The sequence below is a fragment of the Astyanax mexicanus genome, chromosome 3, assembly GCF_023375975.1.
Source record: "Astyanax mexicanus isolate ESR-SI-001 chromosome 3, AstMex3_surface, whole genome shotgun sequence".
Classification (NCBI taxonomy): Eukaryota; Metazoa; Chordata; class Actinopteri; order Characiformes; family Acestrorhamphidae; genus Astyanax; species Astyanax mexicanus.
Genome location: NC_064410.1, coordinates 10,655,200 through 10,675,820, shown reverse-complemented (window position 1 = coordinate 10,675,820; position 20,621 = coordinate 10,655,200). Strand labels below are relative to the sequence as shown.

Below are 20,621 nucleotides of genomic sequence, written 5' to 3'. Positions count from 1 at the left end.
GGTGTGAGGCCTAAGCTGGGAGACGACCTAACATGACTCCTATCCTGCTCTTGAGAGCAAGCCTTGCAAGTATATATAAAAACAATACTACTGATATACTAACTAACATATATATATATATATATATATATATATATATATATATATATGGTCCCCGCTGGGGCAACGAAGCAGTGGCTTTGTAAAAAGCATTTCAAGGTCCTGGAGTGGCCATAACCCTATAGAAAATTTGTGGAGGGAGTTGAAAGTCTGAGTTGCCCAGCGACAGCCCCAAAACATCACTCCTCTAGAAGAGGTCTGCATGGAGGAATGGGCCAAAATACAGCTACAATGTGTGCAAATCTAGTGAAGACGTTTAAACTTAAATACTTATTTTCCACCATTATTTGCAAACAAATTCTTTAAAAATCAGACAATGTGATTTCCTGATTTTTTTTTTTTTGTTGAAGTGTAGCTATGATGGACACTCTCATCTTTCTAAGTACGAAAACTTGCACAATCAGTAGCTGACTAAAGTGACTAGCCACTATATTTGACCAAAAACGTTTCAACCTGACCAGATACAGTTTGTCACTGGTCACTTACTTTATGTTGTCCACCAATGTGAGAACATCTCTAATTTATGAAAATGTAGGTACATAATGGTTCACATATTGGTATCTATTATTGAGCCACATTCTGACCTGCACACAAACCATGTTAATTTTACAGCTATCCCTTCTAAAGCGTCAATTTGTTTGTCTTTCAGGCTCCCCAAGGTTAAACCTAATTGTATGTGGGAATGACGGATCAGTGAAGTCCTCTGTATCAGATCTAATTCTGGGTCAGAAAAAGCTCAGTGCAGACTCCAGCTCAGTGTGTGTGAGGAGGGAAGCAGAAGTATGTGGACGTCTGATCACCCTGGTGGAGCTTCCAGCTCTCTACAGCTCTCAGCTCTCAGAGGAGGAAGTGATGCAGGAGACTCTCCGCTGTGTCTCTCTCTGTGATCCTGGAGTTCATGCTTTTCTGCTAGTCCTTCCTGAGGGATGTCTCACTGATGAAGATAAAGGAGAACTGGAGAAGATCCAGCACATCTTTGGCTCTAGATTAAATCATCACACCATAACCCTTATCACTACAGAGACTCAGCAGAAGGGGGTGGACTTAGATAAAGTGATGCAGACTTTTGCTGAAACCTGTAGAGGAGGATATTATACTTTTGGCTCTGTTCCAGATGTGTCCGGGTTAATAGACAAAGTTCAGCAGCTGCTGTTGGAGAAGAATGGAGATCTTTACACACCACTCACGTTCCTGGATGGACAAGTTGAAACCCAGCTTAGAATATACAATAATCAGGTGTCAGAGATGAAGAAAACCATTCAGAAACTACAGAGAAAAGGTAACATTTTAGCATTCGTTTGGCATTTGCTATAGGCAGTGGTGGCAGGAGACAGTGATAGCTGAGGGCAATGGTGGTGGCTAGGGCTGGGTATTGTTTTAAAATTTTAGTTAGCGATACACTACAATGAATTCAATACTGATATACAAAGAATGTTTTTTTCCAATACCTTTTTTTTTAGATTTCAACCAAAAAAATACAAAAATCAATAATTATTCTCACACAATGTATTTATTTAATTGCAGACATGAGTAATCTCATTCTCATACTGTCACCAGGAGGTAAAAACAGTGACCACATTTTTTGGCACAATATTAAGAACAACAACAGCAGCATTACCTCTACTTTAACTATAAATCTTTTCTGTATGCATACTGCTGGATGCATTTCAGATTTAAAGAGTTCTGTTTAAGCAATGTCAGCATTAGATTAAATTATACTTATATTAGTGGTGTCAATCACCTAAAAAATGAATTATAATTATGATTCATTTTTTAAATGCTGGTGGTTCCCTGTATTTTTGAGAGAGACAGGGCGAGTGAGAGAGGGAGAGACAGAGCAAGTGAGAGAGAGAGGGAGAGACAGCGAGTGAGAGAGGGAGGGAGAGACAGCGAGTGAGAGAGGGAGAGACAGAGCGAGTGAGCGAGGGAGAGACAGAGCGAGTGAGAGAGGGAGAGACAGAGCGAGTGAGCGAGGGAGAGACAGAGCGAGTGAGAGAGACAGGGCGAGTGAGAGAGGGAGAGACAGAGCGATTGAGAGAGGGAGAGACAGAGCGAGTGAGAGAGGGACAGACAGAGCGAGTGAGAGAGGGAGAGACAGAGCAAGTGAGAGAGACAGGGTGAGTGAGAGAGTAGAGACAGGGCGAGTGAGAGAGGGAGAGACTGAGAGAGGGAGAGACAGGGCGAGTGAGAGAGGGAGAGACAGAGCAAATGAGAGAGACAGAGCGTGTGAGAGAGGGAGAGACAGAGCGAGGAAGAGAGAAAGGGCGAATGAGTGAGAGAGGGAGAGAGAGCGAGTGAGAGAGACAGGGCAGGTGAGCGAGAGACAGGGTGAGTGAGAGAGGGAGTGAGAGCGAGTGAGCGAGAGACAGGGCGGGTGAAGAAGAGAGCGAGTGAACGAGAGACAGAGCAGGTGAGAGAAAGAGGGAAAGAGAGCGAGTGAGAGAGGGAGAGACAGAGCAAGTGAGAGAGAGAGGGAGAGACAAAGTGTGTGAGAGGGAGAGACAACGAGTGAGAGAGGGAGAGACAGAGCGAGTGAGAGAGGGAGAGACAGAGCGAGTGAGAGAGACAGGGCGAGTGAGAGAGGGAGAGACAGAGCGAGTGAGAGAGGGAGAGACAGAGCGAGTGAGAGAGGGACAGACAGAGCGAGTGAGAGAGGGACAGACAGAGCGAGTGAGAGAGGGAGAGACAGAGCAAGTGAGAGAGACAGGGTGAGTGAGAGAGTAGAGACAGGGCGAGTGAGAGAGGGAGAGACTGAGAGAGGGAGAGACAGGGCGAGTGAGAGAGGGAGAGACAGAGCAAATGAGAGAGACAGAGCGTGTGAGAGAGGGAGAGACAGAGCGAGGAAGAGAGAAAGGGCGAATGAGTGAGAGAGGGAGAGAGAGCGAGTGAGAGAGACAGGGCAGGTGAGCGAGAGACAGGGTGAGTGAGAGAGGGAGTGAGAGCGAGTGAGCGAGAGACAGGGCGGGTGAAGAAGAGAGCGAGTGAACGAGAGACAGAGCAGGTGAGAGAAAGAGGGAAAGAGAGCGAGTGAGCAAGCGAGAGACGGGGTGAGCAAAAGACAGAGCAAGTGAGCAAGAGAGGAAGAGACAGAGTGAGTGAGAGGGAGAGACAGAGCAAATGAACTAGAGATGGGGCGAGTAAGTGAGAGGGAGAGACAGTGAGTGAGCGAAAGACAGCAGGTAAGCAAGAGAGGGAGAGATGGTAGTAGTGGCTGTAGGCGGTGGCTGGGGCAATGGTGGCTCAGGGAGGGGTGACTAGGAGCAATGGTGGCTGTAGGTGGTGGTGGCTGGGGGCAAGGGTGAAAAAGGAAAGAATGCTGTACTGTACAAGTGTGTAAGTATAATGCCAGTAAAGGTACTTAACATGTCTTCATTTTTTCTTGTATACATTTTAGATGGTCTCAGGATTGTGCTGCTGGGGAGGACAGGATCCGGGAAGAGTGCTACAGGAAACACCATCCTAGGAAAAAAAAATACATTCAAACACCATCCATCCTCTTCATCAGTGACCACTGAATGTCAGAGAGAAACAGCTGAGGTCAATGGAAGACAGATTACTGTGATTGACACTCCAGGACTGTTTGATACTGGAGTTGGAAATGTGGAGATCCAGAAGGAAATCACTAAATGCATCTTCATGGCGGCTCCAGGTCCACATGTGTTTCTGCTGGTTCTGAGGGTTGGACAGAGATTCTCAGAGGAGGAAAAAGGAGCTGTAAAGATTATTCAGAACATTTTTGGAGAAGAGTCAGTGACCTACACCATGCTGCTGTTCACTGGAGAAGATCTTCTTGAAGACATGAGCATTGAAGAGTACTTTGGAGATCCTGGATCTGATATTAGAAATCTGATTGAACAGTGTGGGAACAGATTCCACATCTTCAACAACAAACAGATCACAAAGCAAACCCAGGTCACTGATCTACTGGAGAAGATCGACTCAATGCTGGCAGTGAATGGAGGGAGCTGCTACACTAATGAGATGTTCCAGCAGGTGGAGAAAGAAAAACAGGAGAGAATCCTCAAGAAGAGAGAGGAGGAAATAGAGAGACAGAAAGAAGAACTGAAAGGCAGATATGAAGCAGAGATAGAGATAATTAAGTCCACACTTCAAAAAGAAATAAAATATGAAAAAAAGAGAAGAGAGGAAGAGCTTAAAGAGAGAAAACAGATATTTAGAAGAGAAATAGAAGAAAAAGAGGAACAGTATAAATGTGTTGCTAATAAACAAGCTGAAGAATATGATAACAAAATAAAGGAGGATGAAAAAAGATTCACTGAGCGAGAGAATGCAATAACTTCCCAGCTGGAGAGACAGAGAGCAGAATTTGAGAGGCAAAGACATGAAGATCAGAAATGGCGAGAACAGGAGCAGGAGAAAAGGAGAGAGAGAGAAGAGCAAGAGGAGGAGAAAAGAAGAGAGAGAGCAGAGCAAGAGAGGATAAAATGGGAAGAAAAGAGAGAGACAGAAAGATACGAGTATGAGTGTAAGTTAAAGGAGCTAAAGCAGAAATGTGAAGAGGAAGTCCAAGAGGAAGTTAAAACTAGAGAAAAGCTAATTGATGGACATCAGGGGGAAATAGAAAAATTGAAAAAGAGTGCTGAAATGACATTAGAAAGTGAGATTAAGAAGCAAACTGATCTGTTAAAAGCCAAGAATGAAGAGTTGCAGAAAATTAAAGAAATTGTTGAATGTCAAAATAAACAAATAAACATTAAAGATCAGAATGAAGAAAAGAGAAAATCAGAGGATGATAAAAAGCGAAGGGTTTTGGAGGAAAAAATAAAGCGAACAGAGGAAGAAAAAAATCAGCTGAAAGACCACTTACAAGAAGAAAAAAAGCTGAGAGATAGCTGGCAGACCTCGTTGGACACAATAATGAAGGAGGGCACCTTATTGAAATGGCAGCAGGAAGATTGCACTCGACAAAGAGCAAAAGAAATTCAGGAACTAAAGCGGTTATCATCTGGAGTTGTGGTTCTAAAAATGGTAAATTGTCTTTATTTTCATCTGGTAATTATGGTTCAATATTTCTTTGAGGATTATGTATAGAAAATACTTTTTTCTATTGCAGCTTAGACTGCAAGCTTAGACTGGTCAGATTAAGAAATTTGGATTAACTACAACAGAAATCTGTAATCAGAGATGTATAATAATGGAAATTTTGTTTTGTTTTTTGTTTTTCACAGGGAGAAACATGCACTCAAAATCCAGAAGAAAAGTCAAAACTTGACAGGTTGATGAGCAGACTTAACCTTAATGATCATAATCCCCTAAAAGTTGCTGAGTTTCTTGAAATAACTAAATCTTCACAAAACTATCCTGGTTCTGAGATCAATTTGACACAATCCTTTCTGAAACAACTACTCATGATGGATTATAGAGCAAGATACTGCATTAGAAATGATACAAATGAGATAGAAAAAAGTGACTTTTTAGTAGAAAATGAGAGAGAGATCCACCCCATGGATGTTCAGATGGCAGTGTTCCACTGCTCAGATAGTTTCTTAAAGCAGCTGATGGTGACAAAGCTTTCACAGTGTCAGTACGCTCTGCCTCTACTGGTGCCAAATCCCTTCACAGGAGAGATTGAGTTTCCACTGTGGACATTCCGACAGATCAGGAAGAGCTGGAAAACAAAAAATGCAAAAAGTGAAGAAAGGATGATCGCCATGACAGACACTTCAATGGTGGCGTTCTTCAGGTTTGGCTCTGTATCCACATCCAAGTCTCAGCTGATGAACAGGCTGATCAATGAGAAGCACGACACGTTCTTCCACAGGGACTGTCCAGGCAGCAGCAGAGAGCGTCTACTGATGGACGGAGTGGTGGAGATCGCCTGGTACTTCCCATCTGGAAAAAGCACTGATAATTTCTCAGACTGTGTAGCGTTCTGTAATCTACATGGAGATGCTGGCGCTAATGAGAATCAGTATGAGGTTGTGACAAGGATGTCTTCTGTAAATGTGGTTCTTCTGACCGATTTTGGTCAGAAAAACATGTATAAGGGTTTAGTAAGAAGGCTCTTCAAATCCCACTGTCCTCTAATTTGTCTCCTGACAGATGATGACAGTGTTAGAGGTGAGATGGGGGAAGGAAGGTATACCATTGGGCTGAAGGACCGGAACCAATATGATGTATGTCAAGAACTGAAGAAGACCATCAAAGCATGTCTGACAAAGCAATCCAACACCTTTAAACTAGAGAATGTGTTCAAACAATCAGGGTTAAAGACAGATGAAGATGATGGAATGATAAAGACAGGGAAGGAAACAGCTCGACATATTGTGTCACTGCTGGAGCATGGAGATATGTCTAAAGTAAAAGAAAATTACCTGCCGTTCCAAGGTAAACTGTGGCATGACTGGTGCCAGAAAAACAAAGAACTACATCGTCCGAGTGGAAACAACATCGATGAGTACTGTACAATAAAAAGACAGGAAATGAAAGAAGTCCGTGACCTACAGAAGCAACAGGGTCCAAGTGAACTTATGAAGTTATTTTTGAAAGGATTAAACCCCCAAGTTCTAGAGCAGAATCTGTATCTGGTGAAATGGGTTGAGATCCTTCTGAACAAGTTAACCACAGATGGTCTCCACTCTTTGCATCAACAGTATGATGAAATGTGGTCGAAAGTTTTAGAATTAAAGAAGACACATAATACATCAGAACAACAAAGAACTGCAAGTAAACTTATAGACATATCTAATCAACTGAATGCTGCATCTTTTGGCTTAGAACACATTCTGAGGGAGATGGGTCAGATATTTGAAGCCTCACAGCCTGTTAAAACAGAGACAACTGAGAAAACAGAAGTATTAAGCATTTCTTCCTTTCCTGCTGTAGCTGCAGAGCTCATGATATCAGGATACCCACTGGAGCTGATGGACGGTGATGCTGCTCATGTTCCTCTGATCTGGGTTTCAGCAGTTCTGGATGAGGTCATCAGAAAACTGGGAGACCAGAGAGTCTTTGTGTTGTCTGTTCTGGGAATTCAGAGCTCGGGGAAATCCACCATGCTCAACGCCATGTTCGGACTCCAGTTTGCAGTCAGTGCTGGAAGATGCACCAGAGGAGCCTTCATGCAGCTGGTGAAAGTGTCTGAGGAGAAGAAGGGAGAACTGCAGTTTGACTACTTTCTGGTTGTTGATACTGAAGGATTGCGAGCTCTGGAGCTTACTGGATTGTCAACAAGACATCATGATAATGAACTGGCAACATTTGTTGTGGGGCTTGGAAACTTGACTTTGATCAACATCTTTGGAGAGAACCCATCAGAGATGCAGGACATCCTTCAGATTGTTGTTCAGGCTTTTCTAAGGATGAAGCAGGTCAGACTGAATCCCAGCTGTATGTTCGTACATCAGAATGTTCCGGATGTTACAGCTGAACAAAAAAACATGGAGGGAAGAAGACGATTACAAGAAAAACTGGATGAAATGACCAAGCTAGCAGCTCAGGAAGAATCTTGTGATGCAGAATGTTTCAGTGATGTCATTGCATTTGATGTAAAGAAGGACGTGCGGTACTTCGTACAGCTCTGGGAGGGCACCCCGCCCATGGCTCCTCAAAATACAGCATACAGTGACAATGTTGAGGAGCTTAAGAAGACCATATTGTACCGTGCCTCACAATGCGACACCTTAGCCCTGACACATTTTAAAAGCCGTATTGAAGACCTCTGGGATGCGCTTCTCCATGAAAACTTTGTTTTCAGCTTCAGAAACACACTAGAGATCACAGTATACAGGAAACTGGAAGAGAAATATGGAATATGGACATGGAGTCTTAGAAGTGCCATACTGAAGATTCAAGACAAACTGTACACTAGCATCAAAAACAATCATCTACACAAGATTAAGGAGAGTGATCTGGTGGAAGAATTGAAAGACACATACACTGCAGTGAAAGAGTCAATAAAAAGTTACTTTGAAAAACATCAAGAAGGAAGAGACCTGCTGCAGCAATGGAAAGGAACATTTGAAAAAAAGATTGATAACCTGCATGATGAACTTGTGAAACAAACAAAAAGGGAGCTGGATGAAATAATTTGCCAAAAGGAAACATATAAGAAGGTGGAAGAACAAAAAACACAGTATGAGGAAAAACTTTTTGAGAAGAGCAAAGAATTTGCTCTGTCTCTCAAAAGTGGCAGCGAGGATGAGAGTGAGATGATGCAGTTTGGTTCAGTTTGGGAAAAATGGGTGTCTGAGCTGACTGCAAACGTTCAACCAATGAAAGAAATTGACATAGAACAAGATATTGTCAAAATTCTGTCTGAAACCTTAGAACTGCCACTTGTGTACAGCAAAAGACAGAATAAAGAATATGAAGAAATAGACAAGCTAGGCGATTTTACCAAGTATGTAAAATTTAAGAAGATCCATAAACTCTTAAGAACTTTACTGCCTGAAGACCAAGACTCAATACGAAATCTGATACTAACTGTCATCAAGCAAGCTAAAGATCTGGTTAAGTCCAAACCAGTTGCAAAGAACGGCTACAATTCAGGTCACATTCAAGAGATTGCTATGCTTGTCAAAAAAGCTGTGACAGAACGCAAGTCACCCAAATACAAGTTCACCAAAGAGTTTTTGGTGGATCTCTCAATGCATGTGTGTGAAAATGCAAAAAAGACATTTGAGGAGCTTCAGAATCAGTTTAGAAATGCTAATGATCCCATGGTTTACCTCATGGATATGAAACCAGGGTTCTACAGTGTGTTTCAGAAATTCTGCGAAGGTTCAACATCAGTGGCAGCATTCGGTGCACTACTTTGCAGTAAACTTGGAGAATCCATTGACCAAAGTGTCTACAGCTGGGCAGCCAATGAGCTGGCAGGACAAATGATGTCTGACGTCCCGGCATTTAATGGAAACAGGTTAAACCTGGAGAAACACATTCTTAAATCCCTGGCAGAAGAGGAAGATTTTGAAAAGCTTAAAAACTACCTAATTTCTCCCCGGGACCACTTTGAGAACTTCATTAAAGATGTTGTCAAAAATTACATGAAAAAAGAAAATCCCAAAATTAATACAGATGTAATTGAGGAGACTATTGACCGAAAAATGGACATTGTGATCAGTGCAGCAGAAACTGCAACAAAAGAAGTGAGAAAAGCAAAGGGAGATGCTAAAATGTGGTTGAAGAAGTTTTCAGACAGTCTGAAAAATGAGCTTGAACTGACCACAGAACCCAGTGACAAAAACTGTCAGGACATCAGGGACTTTCAGCTGCTCACAGATGTTGTAAAAAAGGAAATTCAGCTTATCACTGAAGAGCTGAAAAAGAATTTAAACAGTGTTTCTGCTCTAAAAATGGAGAAGTTCAGGAAGAGACCTGATGAGATTCTGATTGAACATTTCTGTCAGTGTTGCTGGGCCCAGTGTCCGTTCTGTAAAGCCATCTGCACCAACACAGTGGAGGGTCATCCTGGAGATCACAGTGTCCCATTCCATCGTAGCTGTGGGATAAATGGGTGGTTTTACAGAGGAACAGAAAATCTCAGTCTCGGTATTTGCACACTGAGAGTAACAGGTGATAAAAAGTTTTGGACTGATGATAAGGAATATCTTTGGAGAGAATACAGAAAAGCAGGAGGAGAGTATGCAAAGTGGAGCATCACCCCTGATCTGTCTGAGCTGCCATACTGGAAATGGGTCATGTGCAAATTCCAAAAGAATCTTGAAAGCTATTACAAAAAAACTTTCCAGGGAAAAGGTCAGATTCCACATGAATGGAGAACATACACAAAGGAAAAAGCCTTTGAGAGTTTGGATAAATATTTTTCAATAATCACATAAGAAAGATGTGTAACATACAACAACAAGACTCATCCTAGAAATCACAAAACTCACAAGAAAACCAACAACATACTATACAACATTACATGGTCCTGTAAGGAAAGAAGATTTGTAGCGTTATCTGTGTCATGTGGATGAACATGTATGCAATTGTGGTTGAAGAAGTAAATGCTTTAAGTTAGGACACTGTGTAAAATGTAAATAAGGCATATTGGAACAATTTACAATAACACAAAACACGTATCAGATGTTAGAGGTGAGACATGTTACAATTTAATGAAAAACATTAACTCATTTAGAGTGCTACTAATGAATGAATGAAGATACACTTATATAGCACTGTTCTAGAAACCCAAGGTCGCTTTACAATCATGTTTTACACACAACCTTTCATACATTTAACCATGTAATATAAAACTGTAGTAGTTAACAGTAACAACTACTATGACTACTACTACTAAAATGCTGATGATAATGGTGATTATTATTCTTGTGTAATATATAAGTGTTGTCTCCTTTTGTCTCCACAATGTCCAGGATGACAATGGCAAGTCCTGTGTTTGACCCACGTGTTTATCCATTTTAACATCCATTTTATAATCAAGTGTATCCTGAGCAAAACCAGTTAAGTTTGCAGTTTGCTACAGTTTTGTGCATTTGCATGTTTTTACATTCAAACTAAACAAGGAGCCTTTCAGAATAATAAACGGTAAATGTTTAGCCTTTGCTTATTCTAATTATTGTGTTAATCATGATAAGTCACATGAGATGTCCTGGATCAAGCATGACTAAAACTGCTTATAATGAAATGTCTCAAGGCCAGTACCCCAGCTTTTCTGTGCTTTAATTTTTTAAAGTACGGAGCCTATTGCTGTCTAACAACCTTGTGTCAAAGTAACTTCTTATTAATCATTTTGCAAATATACTGCTACTAACAACAATATATCGTATAAAACAATTCCTCATTGTTGAGTGTTGCGTTATGTTGACCATGTGTTGTTTTACCTTTAAGTGTATTCTAAAGACTTGTAAAACTGTTTATGAAGCAAGTCATTAATAAAACTGATCAAGACAAGATGTCTGCTGGTGTCCATTTTATAAATCTCTAGAAGTTTTCTTGTTGACGTTTTGTTTATTTTTCAATATTTATTATTCTGAAACTTGTAATAATGCCTTCTTGTGTGGCTCTAAAATGTTAAAATCGATCTGTTTGAGAACACTGGGTTTCCTAAGTAAGTCCTATTTTTACGTCGCCATTAGTATGTGGGCAGTACATCCTTAATATTTTTATTTAATGGTAATGATTGAGTCAATTGACCAATGAGTAAAACATCACTTCAAAAGCTTACATGGCTCTTTTCATTGTTAGATAATTAATCTTTATAATGGGGGCTGTGTTGCCAGAAACTAAATGGCTGAAGACTTTGGCTGGAGATCAGGTGTGTGTGCTTCACACAGAAAGCCCCAGAAACACATGGAGAGTGCTGTGAAGCTCCTCAGTGTCTGGCTATTTACTGCAGCTGCACAGCCCCCTCTGCTGTCTGTCGGTAGTAATGGCAAAATAGACACTACAGTAAATTTCACAGCGCTATAATAACCTGGTCTAGTGTTGTAAGAGATATACAGTATTATAATAGTTTATAATGTTTAGATGAATAAAGGAGCAGCTATAATAAACTGGTGTAGTGTTGTAAGAGATATACAGTATTATAATAGTTTATAATGTTTAGAGTGAATAAAGGAGCAGCTATAATAAACTGGTCTAGTGTTGTAAGAGATATACAGTATTATAATAGTTTATAATGTTTAGAGTGAATAAAGGAGCTGCTATAATAAACTGGTGTAGTGTTGTAAGAGATATACAGTATTATAATAGTTTATAATGTTTAGAGTGAATAAAGGAGCTGCTATAATAAACTGGTCTAGTGTTGTAAGAGATATACAGTATTATAATAGTTTATAATGTTTAGATGAATAAAGGAGCAGTTATAATAAACTGGTGTAGTGTTGTAAGAGATATACAGTATTATAATAGTTTATAATGTTTATAGTGAATAAAGGAGCAGTTATAATAAACTGGTGTAGTGTTGTAAGAGATATACAGTATTATAATAGTTTATAATGCTTATAGTGAATAAAGGAGCTGCTATAATAAACTGGTGTAGTGTTGTAAGAGATATACAGTATTATAATAGTTTATAATGTTTAGAGTGAATAAAGGAGCTGCTATAATAAACTGGTCTAGTGTTGTAAGAGATATACAGTATTATAATAGTTTATAATGTTTAGATGAATAAAGGAGCAGCTATAATAAACTGGTCTAGTGTTGTAAGAGATATACAGTATTATAATAGTTTATAATGTTTAGATGAATAAAGGAGCAGTTATAATAAACTGGTCTAGTGTTGTAAGAGATATACAGTATTATAAGAAATATAAAGAAATTCAGGAACAATTGAGAAAGAAGGTATTTGAGATCTATCAGTCTGAAAAGGGTTATAAAGTCGTTTCCAAAGCTTTGGGAATCCAGCGAACCACAGAGCCCTTGTCCACAAGTGGCGAAGTCATGGAGCAGTGGTGAACATTTCCCAGGAGTGTCCAGCCGCCCAAAATTACCGCAAGAGCGCAGCGACAAATCATCCAAGAGGTCACAAAAGACCCCACAACAACATTAAAAGAACTACAGACCTCACTTGCCTCAGTTAAGGTCAGTGTTCATGCCTCCACCATCAGAAAGACACTGGGCAAAACTGACCTACATGGCAGAGTTCCTAGACAAAAAACACTGCTCAGCAAAAAGAACATTAAAACTCATCTCAACTTTTTCAGAACTTATCTTGATGATCCCCAAGACTTCTGGGAAACAAATTCTGTGGACCGATTAGACAAAAGTTGAACTCTTTGGGAGGTGTGTGTCCCAGTACATCTGGCATAAAAGAAACACTGCATTCCAGAAAAAGAACATTATACCAACAGTAAAATATGGTGGTGAGAGTGTGATGGTCTGGGGCTGTTTAACTGCTTCAGGACCTTAAAGGCTTGCTGTGAAAAATGAAACTATGAATTCTGCTGTCTACCAGAAGATCCTGCAGGAGAATGTCCGACCATCTGTTTGTGACCTTAAGCTGAAATAAACTTGGGTTCTGCAGCAGGACAATGATCCAAAACTCACCAGCAAGTCCACCTCTGAATGGCTGAAGAAAAACAAAATGAAGACTTTGGCCTAGTCAAAGTTCTGACCTGAATCCTATTAGATGTTGTGGCATAACCTTAAAAAGGCCGTTCATGCTCAAAAACCCTCCAATGTGGCTGAATTACAACAATTCTGCAAAGATGAGTGGAGCCAAAATTCCTCCACAATGCTGTAAAAGACTCATTGCAAGTTATCGCAAACGCTTGGTTGCAGTTGTTGCTGCTATAGGGTGGCCCAACCAGCTATTAGGTTTAGGGGCAATCACTTTTTCTCACAGGGCCATGTAGGTTTGGATTTGTTTCTCCCTTAATAATAAACACCTTCATTTAAAAATAGCTTTTTGTGTTTACCTGTGTTGTCTTTGACTAATATTTAAATTGGTTTGATGTTCCGAAACATTTAAGTGTGACAAACATGAAAAAAATCAGGTAATCAAGAAGGTGGCAAACACTTTTTCACACCACTGAATATGTTTGATATACAGTATTTACAGCATCTGTCACTGACTGATGTTCATTACAGGGAGATTTCAAACCTATACCAGTTATTTATTCATTTGCTCCTCAGCTAAAATTCATTTGAATTATACAGTTTAAAATACTTTCTTAGCAAAAAGTGATGATGACCATGTAATTTTTATTACTTGACAGCACTAATGGTTACATTTTCTCTATGGCTCTGGGAGAACTGTAGTTGTAGCCCCGCCTACTGCTAATTTACATATATTTGCATGCTGGTGAAGTTGAAAAAGAAAAAGAAATGTATAAAAAGAAAACTAAATCACCAGCAGGGAGCGCCAGTGTTCCTTTGTGTTTCCCTTTTATTTTTGACACTTAGGCCCTTTCCCAAACCGTTCCCACCTCACTAACACTCCACGACAGAGTGACACTCCATATGAAGTCACACTCTGTGCTGTGAAGGGTGCTTCCAATTAAGGGGAGGGTATAAATTTAGGAGTCAACTCTGGGACGCCCTTTTTGCTTTCTAGCGGAAAAAGGAAGCTGCCATCACCATGGCTACCGACAGACGCCTTGCTGTCATGTCTTGTGCTTTGATATCGTTTCAGCATCTCCAAGCGGGAATACGAGCTGTCAGGAGACGCAAGTGCCTGCTACATCGTGCTGCATTACTGCATCAGCAAGTGGTAACTATTTTATATTCAATTCAATTTTCAATTCAATTTTATTTATATAGCGCTTTTTACAACAAAGGTTGTCACAAAGCCGCTTTACAGGAAAAACAGGTCCACGCCTCTTATGAGCAGCACCACAGAGATGCCAATTTTATGGTGACACAGTGGCAAGGAAAAACTCCCTTTAAGAGGAAGAAACCTTGGAAGGAACCAAGACTCAGTCCGAGGAACCCATCCTACTCGGGTTGACCCGCTCAGTACAAACAAACAACAAACAAATAACAGAACAAAAACAGTACAGAGAATTAATGTGAACTATGGCTAATATAACAGGTACTAATTTATGAATATAAGAATGTGATGGGCACAAACTATAGAGCTATGGCTAATACAGAAACAGATACTGAGTGTGCTAATGGTAATCAGTGCAGGGCTGCAGAGCCGGAGAACAACATAGCGGGCAGTGGAGAGCCAGGCTGGGAACATCAGGAACAGGGCATCTCCATACATGTAAAAGAGATAGATAGAGAAAACAGAAAGGAAAGAAAGAGAAACAAAAAGCAGGAGTTAGAAAGGTTGTGAAATAATTCTGATGAGTAGAAGGACAGGGCTGATTCCTGAAAGCTGGAACCACAGACGGACACATCCAGGAAGACCGGCCGGCCGGGCATCTCAGCACATGTGAGAAAGACAGAGAGAGAGAACAGAGAGGGGAGGGAAGAAAAAGGGGTTAGAATGGTTTTAAAAAAAAACCGGAGTGTCTATTTGCACCCGGGTGCAAATAGCACGTGCCACACAGCAAGGCTATTTTCACCCCTTAATTAAAAAAAAAAAGAAAGAGAACTCAATGCGAGGGAGCGAAAAGGCGCAAATTCACAGATGGGGAAACGGAGACCATAGGAAATGGTAAGCAGAATTTGGTTATTATTTATGTACAAAAGGCCCATCACTCAATTTAACTCTACATTTTAAGATAAATTTTTAAGACAGAGTGTGAGAATTATTATCTATCGAACACTGTTGACTGAAAACGAATAAACTAAGCTAGTGTTTTGGTGGATCTCAGTTTAAGTTATTTGATTGAATTAAAGTTTGAGGCAGTTAGGTAACTTGTATCTAACCTTATCTTAGTTATTAAGTAAAAAGTTTTGTATTTTGTTGCTTATTCTGATTAATTTAGCTAGGGTTACACTGCTATGTACACCCGGGTGCAAATAGCACACACTGCTATGTACACCCGGGTGCAAATAGCACACACTGCTGCATACACCCGGGTGCAAATAGCATGTGCCTTATAAAACTCTGCTGGAGTGGGATGGGCACTGGTAGCAGCAGCTCAGGACATGGGGAGAGAAAGAGAAAGCAGATGATTAGGACAGGGTTTATATTTGCTGGATAAGCTGTAAGAGGAAGAAAATTGTAATGAGACATTACTCAAAAGCTTGAGCAAATAGAAATGTTTTGAGTCTAGATTTAAAGATTGAGAGTGTGTCTGAGTCCCGTATATTAATAGGGAGGCTATTCCAAAGTTGGGGAGCTTTATAAAAGAACGCTCTTCCTCCTGCATAGTTTTTTCTAATACGCGGGACTAATAACAGGCCAGCGTCTTGGGAGCGGAGTGAACGTGGCGGATTGTAAGGAGTAAGGAGTTCCTGTAGATAATGCGGGGCCAGACCATTGAGGGATTTATACGTCAGGAGAAGTATTTTATAATCTATACGAAATCTAACAGGTAGCCAATGTAGGGATGAAAGAATAGGTGTAATGTGATCGAACTTTCTAGCTCTGGTAAGCACTCTTGCGGCTGCATTCTGAACTAGCTGGAGTTTATGGAGTAATTTATGTGGACTTCCAGCCAACAACGCGTTGCAGTAGTCCAGCCTGGAGGTTATGAATGCATGTACCAGCTTCTCAGCATCTTCCAGAGAGAGTATACTGCGGATTTTAGCTATATTTCTTAAGTGGAAGAATGCAATTTTGACTATGCTACATATGTGAGCATCAAACGAAAGAATTGGGTCAAAGATGACCCCAAGGTTTCTCACAGTTTTACCAGGTATAATTAAGTGACCGTCTATGTCTACAGTATTAACATTTATGTTTTTATCAATATTAGGACCTAATAGAAGGACCTCAGTTTTATCAGAATTAAGTAAGAGAAAGTTGTGTGTCATCCAATTTTTAATGTCTTTAATACAGTCTGTTATTTGATTTATACAGAGCTCCTCGTTGGGTTTAGCAGATATGTAAAGTTGCGTGTCATCAGCATAGCAGTGAAAGTTAATACCATGCCTACGGATAATTTTACCCAGTGGTAGCATATAAAGAGTAAAGAGTAATGGACCCAGTATTGATCCTTGAGGGACACCATATTTTACTGATAAGAGCATTTGTTATTTAAGTAAACACACTGGAATCGATCTCTCAGATAAGATCTGAACCAGGTGAGGGCTGATCCTTTAATTCCTATAAGATTTTCTAACCTATCAAGTAAAATAGCGTGATCTATGGTGTCAAAGGCAGCACTTAGATCTAGCAGTACAAGGATGGCAGTACTGCCCCTATCAAGAGCTGAAATTAAATCATTAGTTACTCTAAGTAGAGTTGTTTCAGTACTATGGTTTTGTCTAAATCCAGATTGAAAAACCTCATGCATACTATTACTTTGTTGATACAAGCGCAGCTGGTTAAACACAATTTTTTCTAGGATTTTGGCTATAAAGGAAAGATTAGAAATTGGTCTATAATTAGCAAGCTATAAGTAGTACAAATGTGTAGTTATGTTTTAATTTTCAAAAACAAATGTGTAAATATGATAATGTTATTGATAGTAATGTCTATTATAGACATTACAATCTAATGTGTATGTTCAGAGGTAAAGAAAATACATTAGGTAAATTCGCAGCCTAAATGTTGTTTGCGGATAAAAATGAGGTGTGTATTCAAATAGTTTTTATGAGATAAAATCAAGCATCTGTATGATATTTAAAACATGTCTCTTTGCAGCGAGGCAGGATGCTGTACATCCAGATTAATTCAGCAGTGCCCATTTTACGTCTCTACAATAATCCAGAGACCTGCTTGAGGAGAGATTTTCGTTTGACCCGTCAGTCTGTGACACTTTTGCTGAAAATGATCCATAATCCACGGGACCATGGCTGGGGTCAGGAGTTGGTCCTTTATGGTTTAGCCCATGGTCTTTCACTCTCTGTGGTGTCTCGTGCATTTGGGGTTCCGAAGTCTACAGTGCATCGAGTAATCCACAGAGTAGCTGGTGAGATCACAGAGATCCTCAGCACACTGATTTCATTCCCAACTCGAGAAGAATTGGGCGAAATAGGCCAAGGTTTCTGTGAGCTTGCACAAAGTCTGGCTTTCCAAAATGCAGTTGGTGCAATTGATGGATGTCACATTCGCATTAAGCCACCAGGTAATCAACATCAAGCAGACATGTCAACTACAAACTTTTCCCTTCCATCCAAATGCAAGCAATCTGTGATGCGACAGGCAGATTTATTGATTTTTTGTGGGCTATCCAGGATCTGTTCATGATGCTAGGGTTCTAAGGAACAGCCCCATCTTCACACAAGCACTGTATCCACCAGCTGGCTTTTTTATTTTGGGAGATGGTGGATATCCCTGCCTGGAAAGGCCCATTACCATTCTTACACCCTACAAGCATCCTCTACGAGGACAGGTTGAACCGTCATCATTCCAAAGCACGATGTATAGTTGAAAGAGCCTTCGGAATGATGAAAACACGATGGAGGTCCACACTTTTCAAGGCACTCGAGGTCAGGCCATCCTTTGCTGTACAAGTGATTGCATGCTGTGCCTTTTTGCACAATCTGTGTCTAAAGGCAAATGACATAGTGGACATTGAGGAAAACATAATCGATGATATTCAAGATAACCAGTGCTATGATGCTCCAGGTGGACACGAAAGTCATGGTAATCATATCAGAGATAGGATTGCTGCTTGTATATCAGCGCCTATATGTTTTCCACAGCACCTGCAAGAACATGACTATCTTTGACCAGCATAGTCATGAAGTGCTCTGCTAAGTTGTTTTTTTAGTCACTTTTGTTTCCAATGTTTTATATATGTACATTATTTTCACATGAATTTATTTTAATTTCACCAAGGTGCTGAGCACATCAGCCATACGATTGTAGAATTACTCATTTACTTTGACAGTCAGTATATTGTAACAATGGGAGCAGACTGGAGGCGGATTTATATGTGGGTAAGAACAAGACTTTAATAAATAACAAATAAACAAATAAACAAATAAGGGAATAACAGATACATATGTACATAAACAAACAAACAAGGAGTAATGTAAAACAGATAAGTGACTAAACTAAACAGATAATAACAAAACAGGGCTAGGGAATATATATACAAAGGATAAATACGTAAATATGTACAAAACATAGAATGAAACAAACAGGAAATTAACGTGAATAGAAATAAACAAAAGCGTGAAAATACAAATAACCAAGGAACGAGAAATCAGCTATAACGTAAACGTGGCGAGACAGACAACACGGGAAGGTGCAAAGACCGACGGATAAACATGGACTAAAGTGAGCTATAAATAGGAACATAAAACACTGAACACCTGGGGAAGAGGCGGAGCAACAAATTACACACACGTGACGGAAAAGTACTGGAGAAACACACTAGGAAACGGGGAAAACACAGGAAAACATAGCGAGGCTGTGACATATATGCCAAACAAGATTTAATAAAAATGATGTACTTTAATTGACAAGCTTTGTTTCTTAATGTTTATATTAGTCTTTTCAATATGAATTAAATGTATGATCTCTTTATTGTTTTTTAATGTCAACTTTGTGTTTCCTGGCCTCAGTTCTTCACATCAACATCATAAAGCACATATAGGACACCCAGGGTTACATTACTAGATATGACCTACCTGCCATTGACCAGCTAGTTCATGAAGAGCAACATAAAGAAACTGGTTGAAAACTATTGTGCATCAAAGGGTAAACATTTGCAGTGAACACTCATCATATGTTATGTGCAACAATTGGTATTTTTATTTACATTCCAACCAATAAAAAACACAAAGAATAATTCCAAACAAATGCACTAATATATATATATATATATATATATATATATATATATATATATATATATATATATATATATATATATATATATATATATATGAGAAGGAAAAAAGCCCAAGACACATTAGTCTCAGCACAAACAAAAAAATACATCTTCTCTACCATTTTTTCAAATAAATATAACAATTTATCTGTTTGCTGTGTTAACTCTTTGTGTCGTTTGTCCTCCTTTTCTGACTCATTCTTTAGAAATTCCAACACAGTATCAGGTTCACGCCTCCTTTTTTTAGCTGCTTTTTTTGGTTGGCTAGTTTCAGCCTGACTTTCTGTGGAATTGGACATACAACTTGGGGTACAAACATTAGACATAGAGGAATCAGATGGGCTGGGGTGTGCCGATGAATCAGATGGGCTGGGGTGTGCCGATGAATCAGATGGGCTGGGGAGTGCAGAATCTGTAGACTTTGGGAAAATGGTAGGTTTTGACATGCATGAGGCGATGAGCACAGGGGGGCAAATAGAAGGTTTTGAACCCAATGCTTCATGCATGTCCAGGTAGTAAGTCCATGTTGCTGGGGTTTCTTCTCCTTGGTCAGTACCAGAACCAGAAGGAGGCTTCCTCAGTTCCTACAGTTAATAAGTAATCAATCATGTTAATTATCTCTCACCACCATGTGATAGTACTCTTTAAATATTACAGACAAACTCACTTTATATTTTTTCTTCAAATTCTCCCATTTTTTTGAAGCTTGTTTGTGTGTAACAACACCCTCCAGTCCCAGCTCCTTAATCAAGAACCTCTTAATTGAAGTGGGGGTGAACCTTGGTGTTTGTGTGACCCAAGTGTGTAATCAAAACCATGATTGAATGAATGTAGGCAAGAGTAATGACTCACTCCCAAGCCTCCTTGGCAGCATTCCTTTTTTTTGTGAAAAGACAGTCATTTTCCACTCTGAACTTGATAAGGCTCTTGGTCTTCTCAACTGTCCCTGCAAAATGCACAATGTATCACAGCACATTGATTATATGAAATGTTGTGCCCTTGAGCAATGCACTTAACACTCAATTGCTTAGACTGTAAATTGCTTCAGAAAAAAAGCATCTGCTAAAGGCAGAAAATGTGAATGTAAATTCATGCTTGTATGTGCATTGTGGTAAAAAAAAAGATTTTTTTGGTGAAGTTTAAGTTCACCAATCACACATTCCCATGACTTTCTTTAATAAGACTGAAGACAACTGTGCCTAAAATTGCTCTTACACCTTATCAGGATAACCTGATATCATATTTTAC

General features: G+C 39.8%; 1 protein-coding gene across 1 annotated transcript in view; it reads left to right on the top strand.

Annotated features, from left to right (window-relative positions):
- LOC111190173 (interferon-induced very large GTPase 1-like) overlaps positions 1-9,960 on the top strand; it is a 79,261-nt gene extending 69,301 nt beyond the window's left edge. Inside the window, exons 6-8 of the mRNA XM_049475693.1 lie at positions 749-1,378; positions 3,494-4,092; positions 5,289-9,960. Of these exons, the coding sequence (XP_049331650.1) occupies positions 749-1,378; positions 3,494-4,092; positions 5,289-9,902 (5,843 nt within the window). The 3' untranslated portion in view covers positions 9,903-9,960. The remainder of the gene's footprint in view (positions 1-748; positions 1,379-3,493; positions 4,093-5,288) is intronic.
- Positions 9,961-20,621: the final 10,661 nt, after the last annotated feature.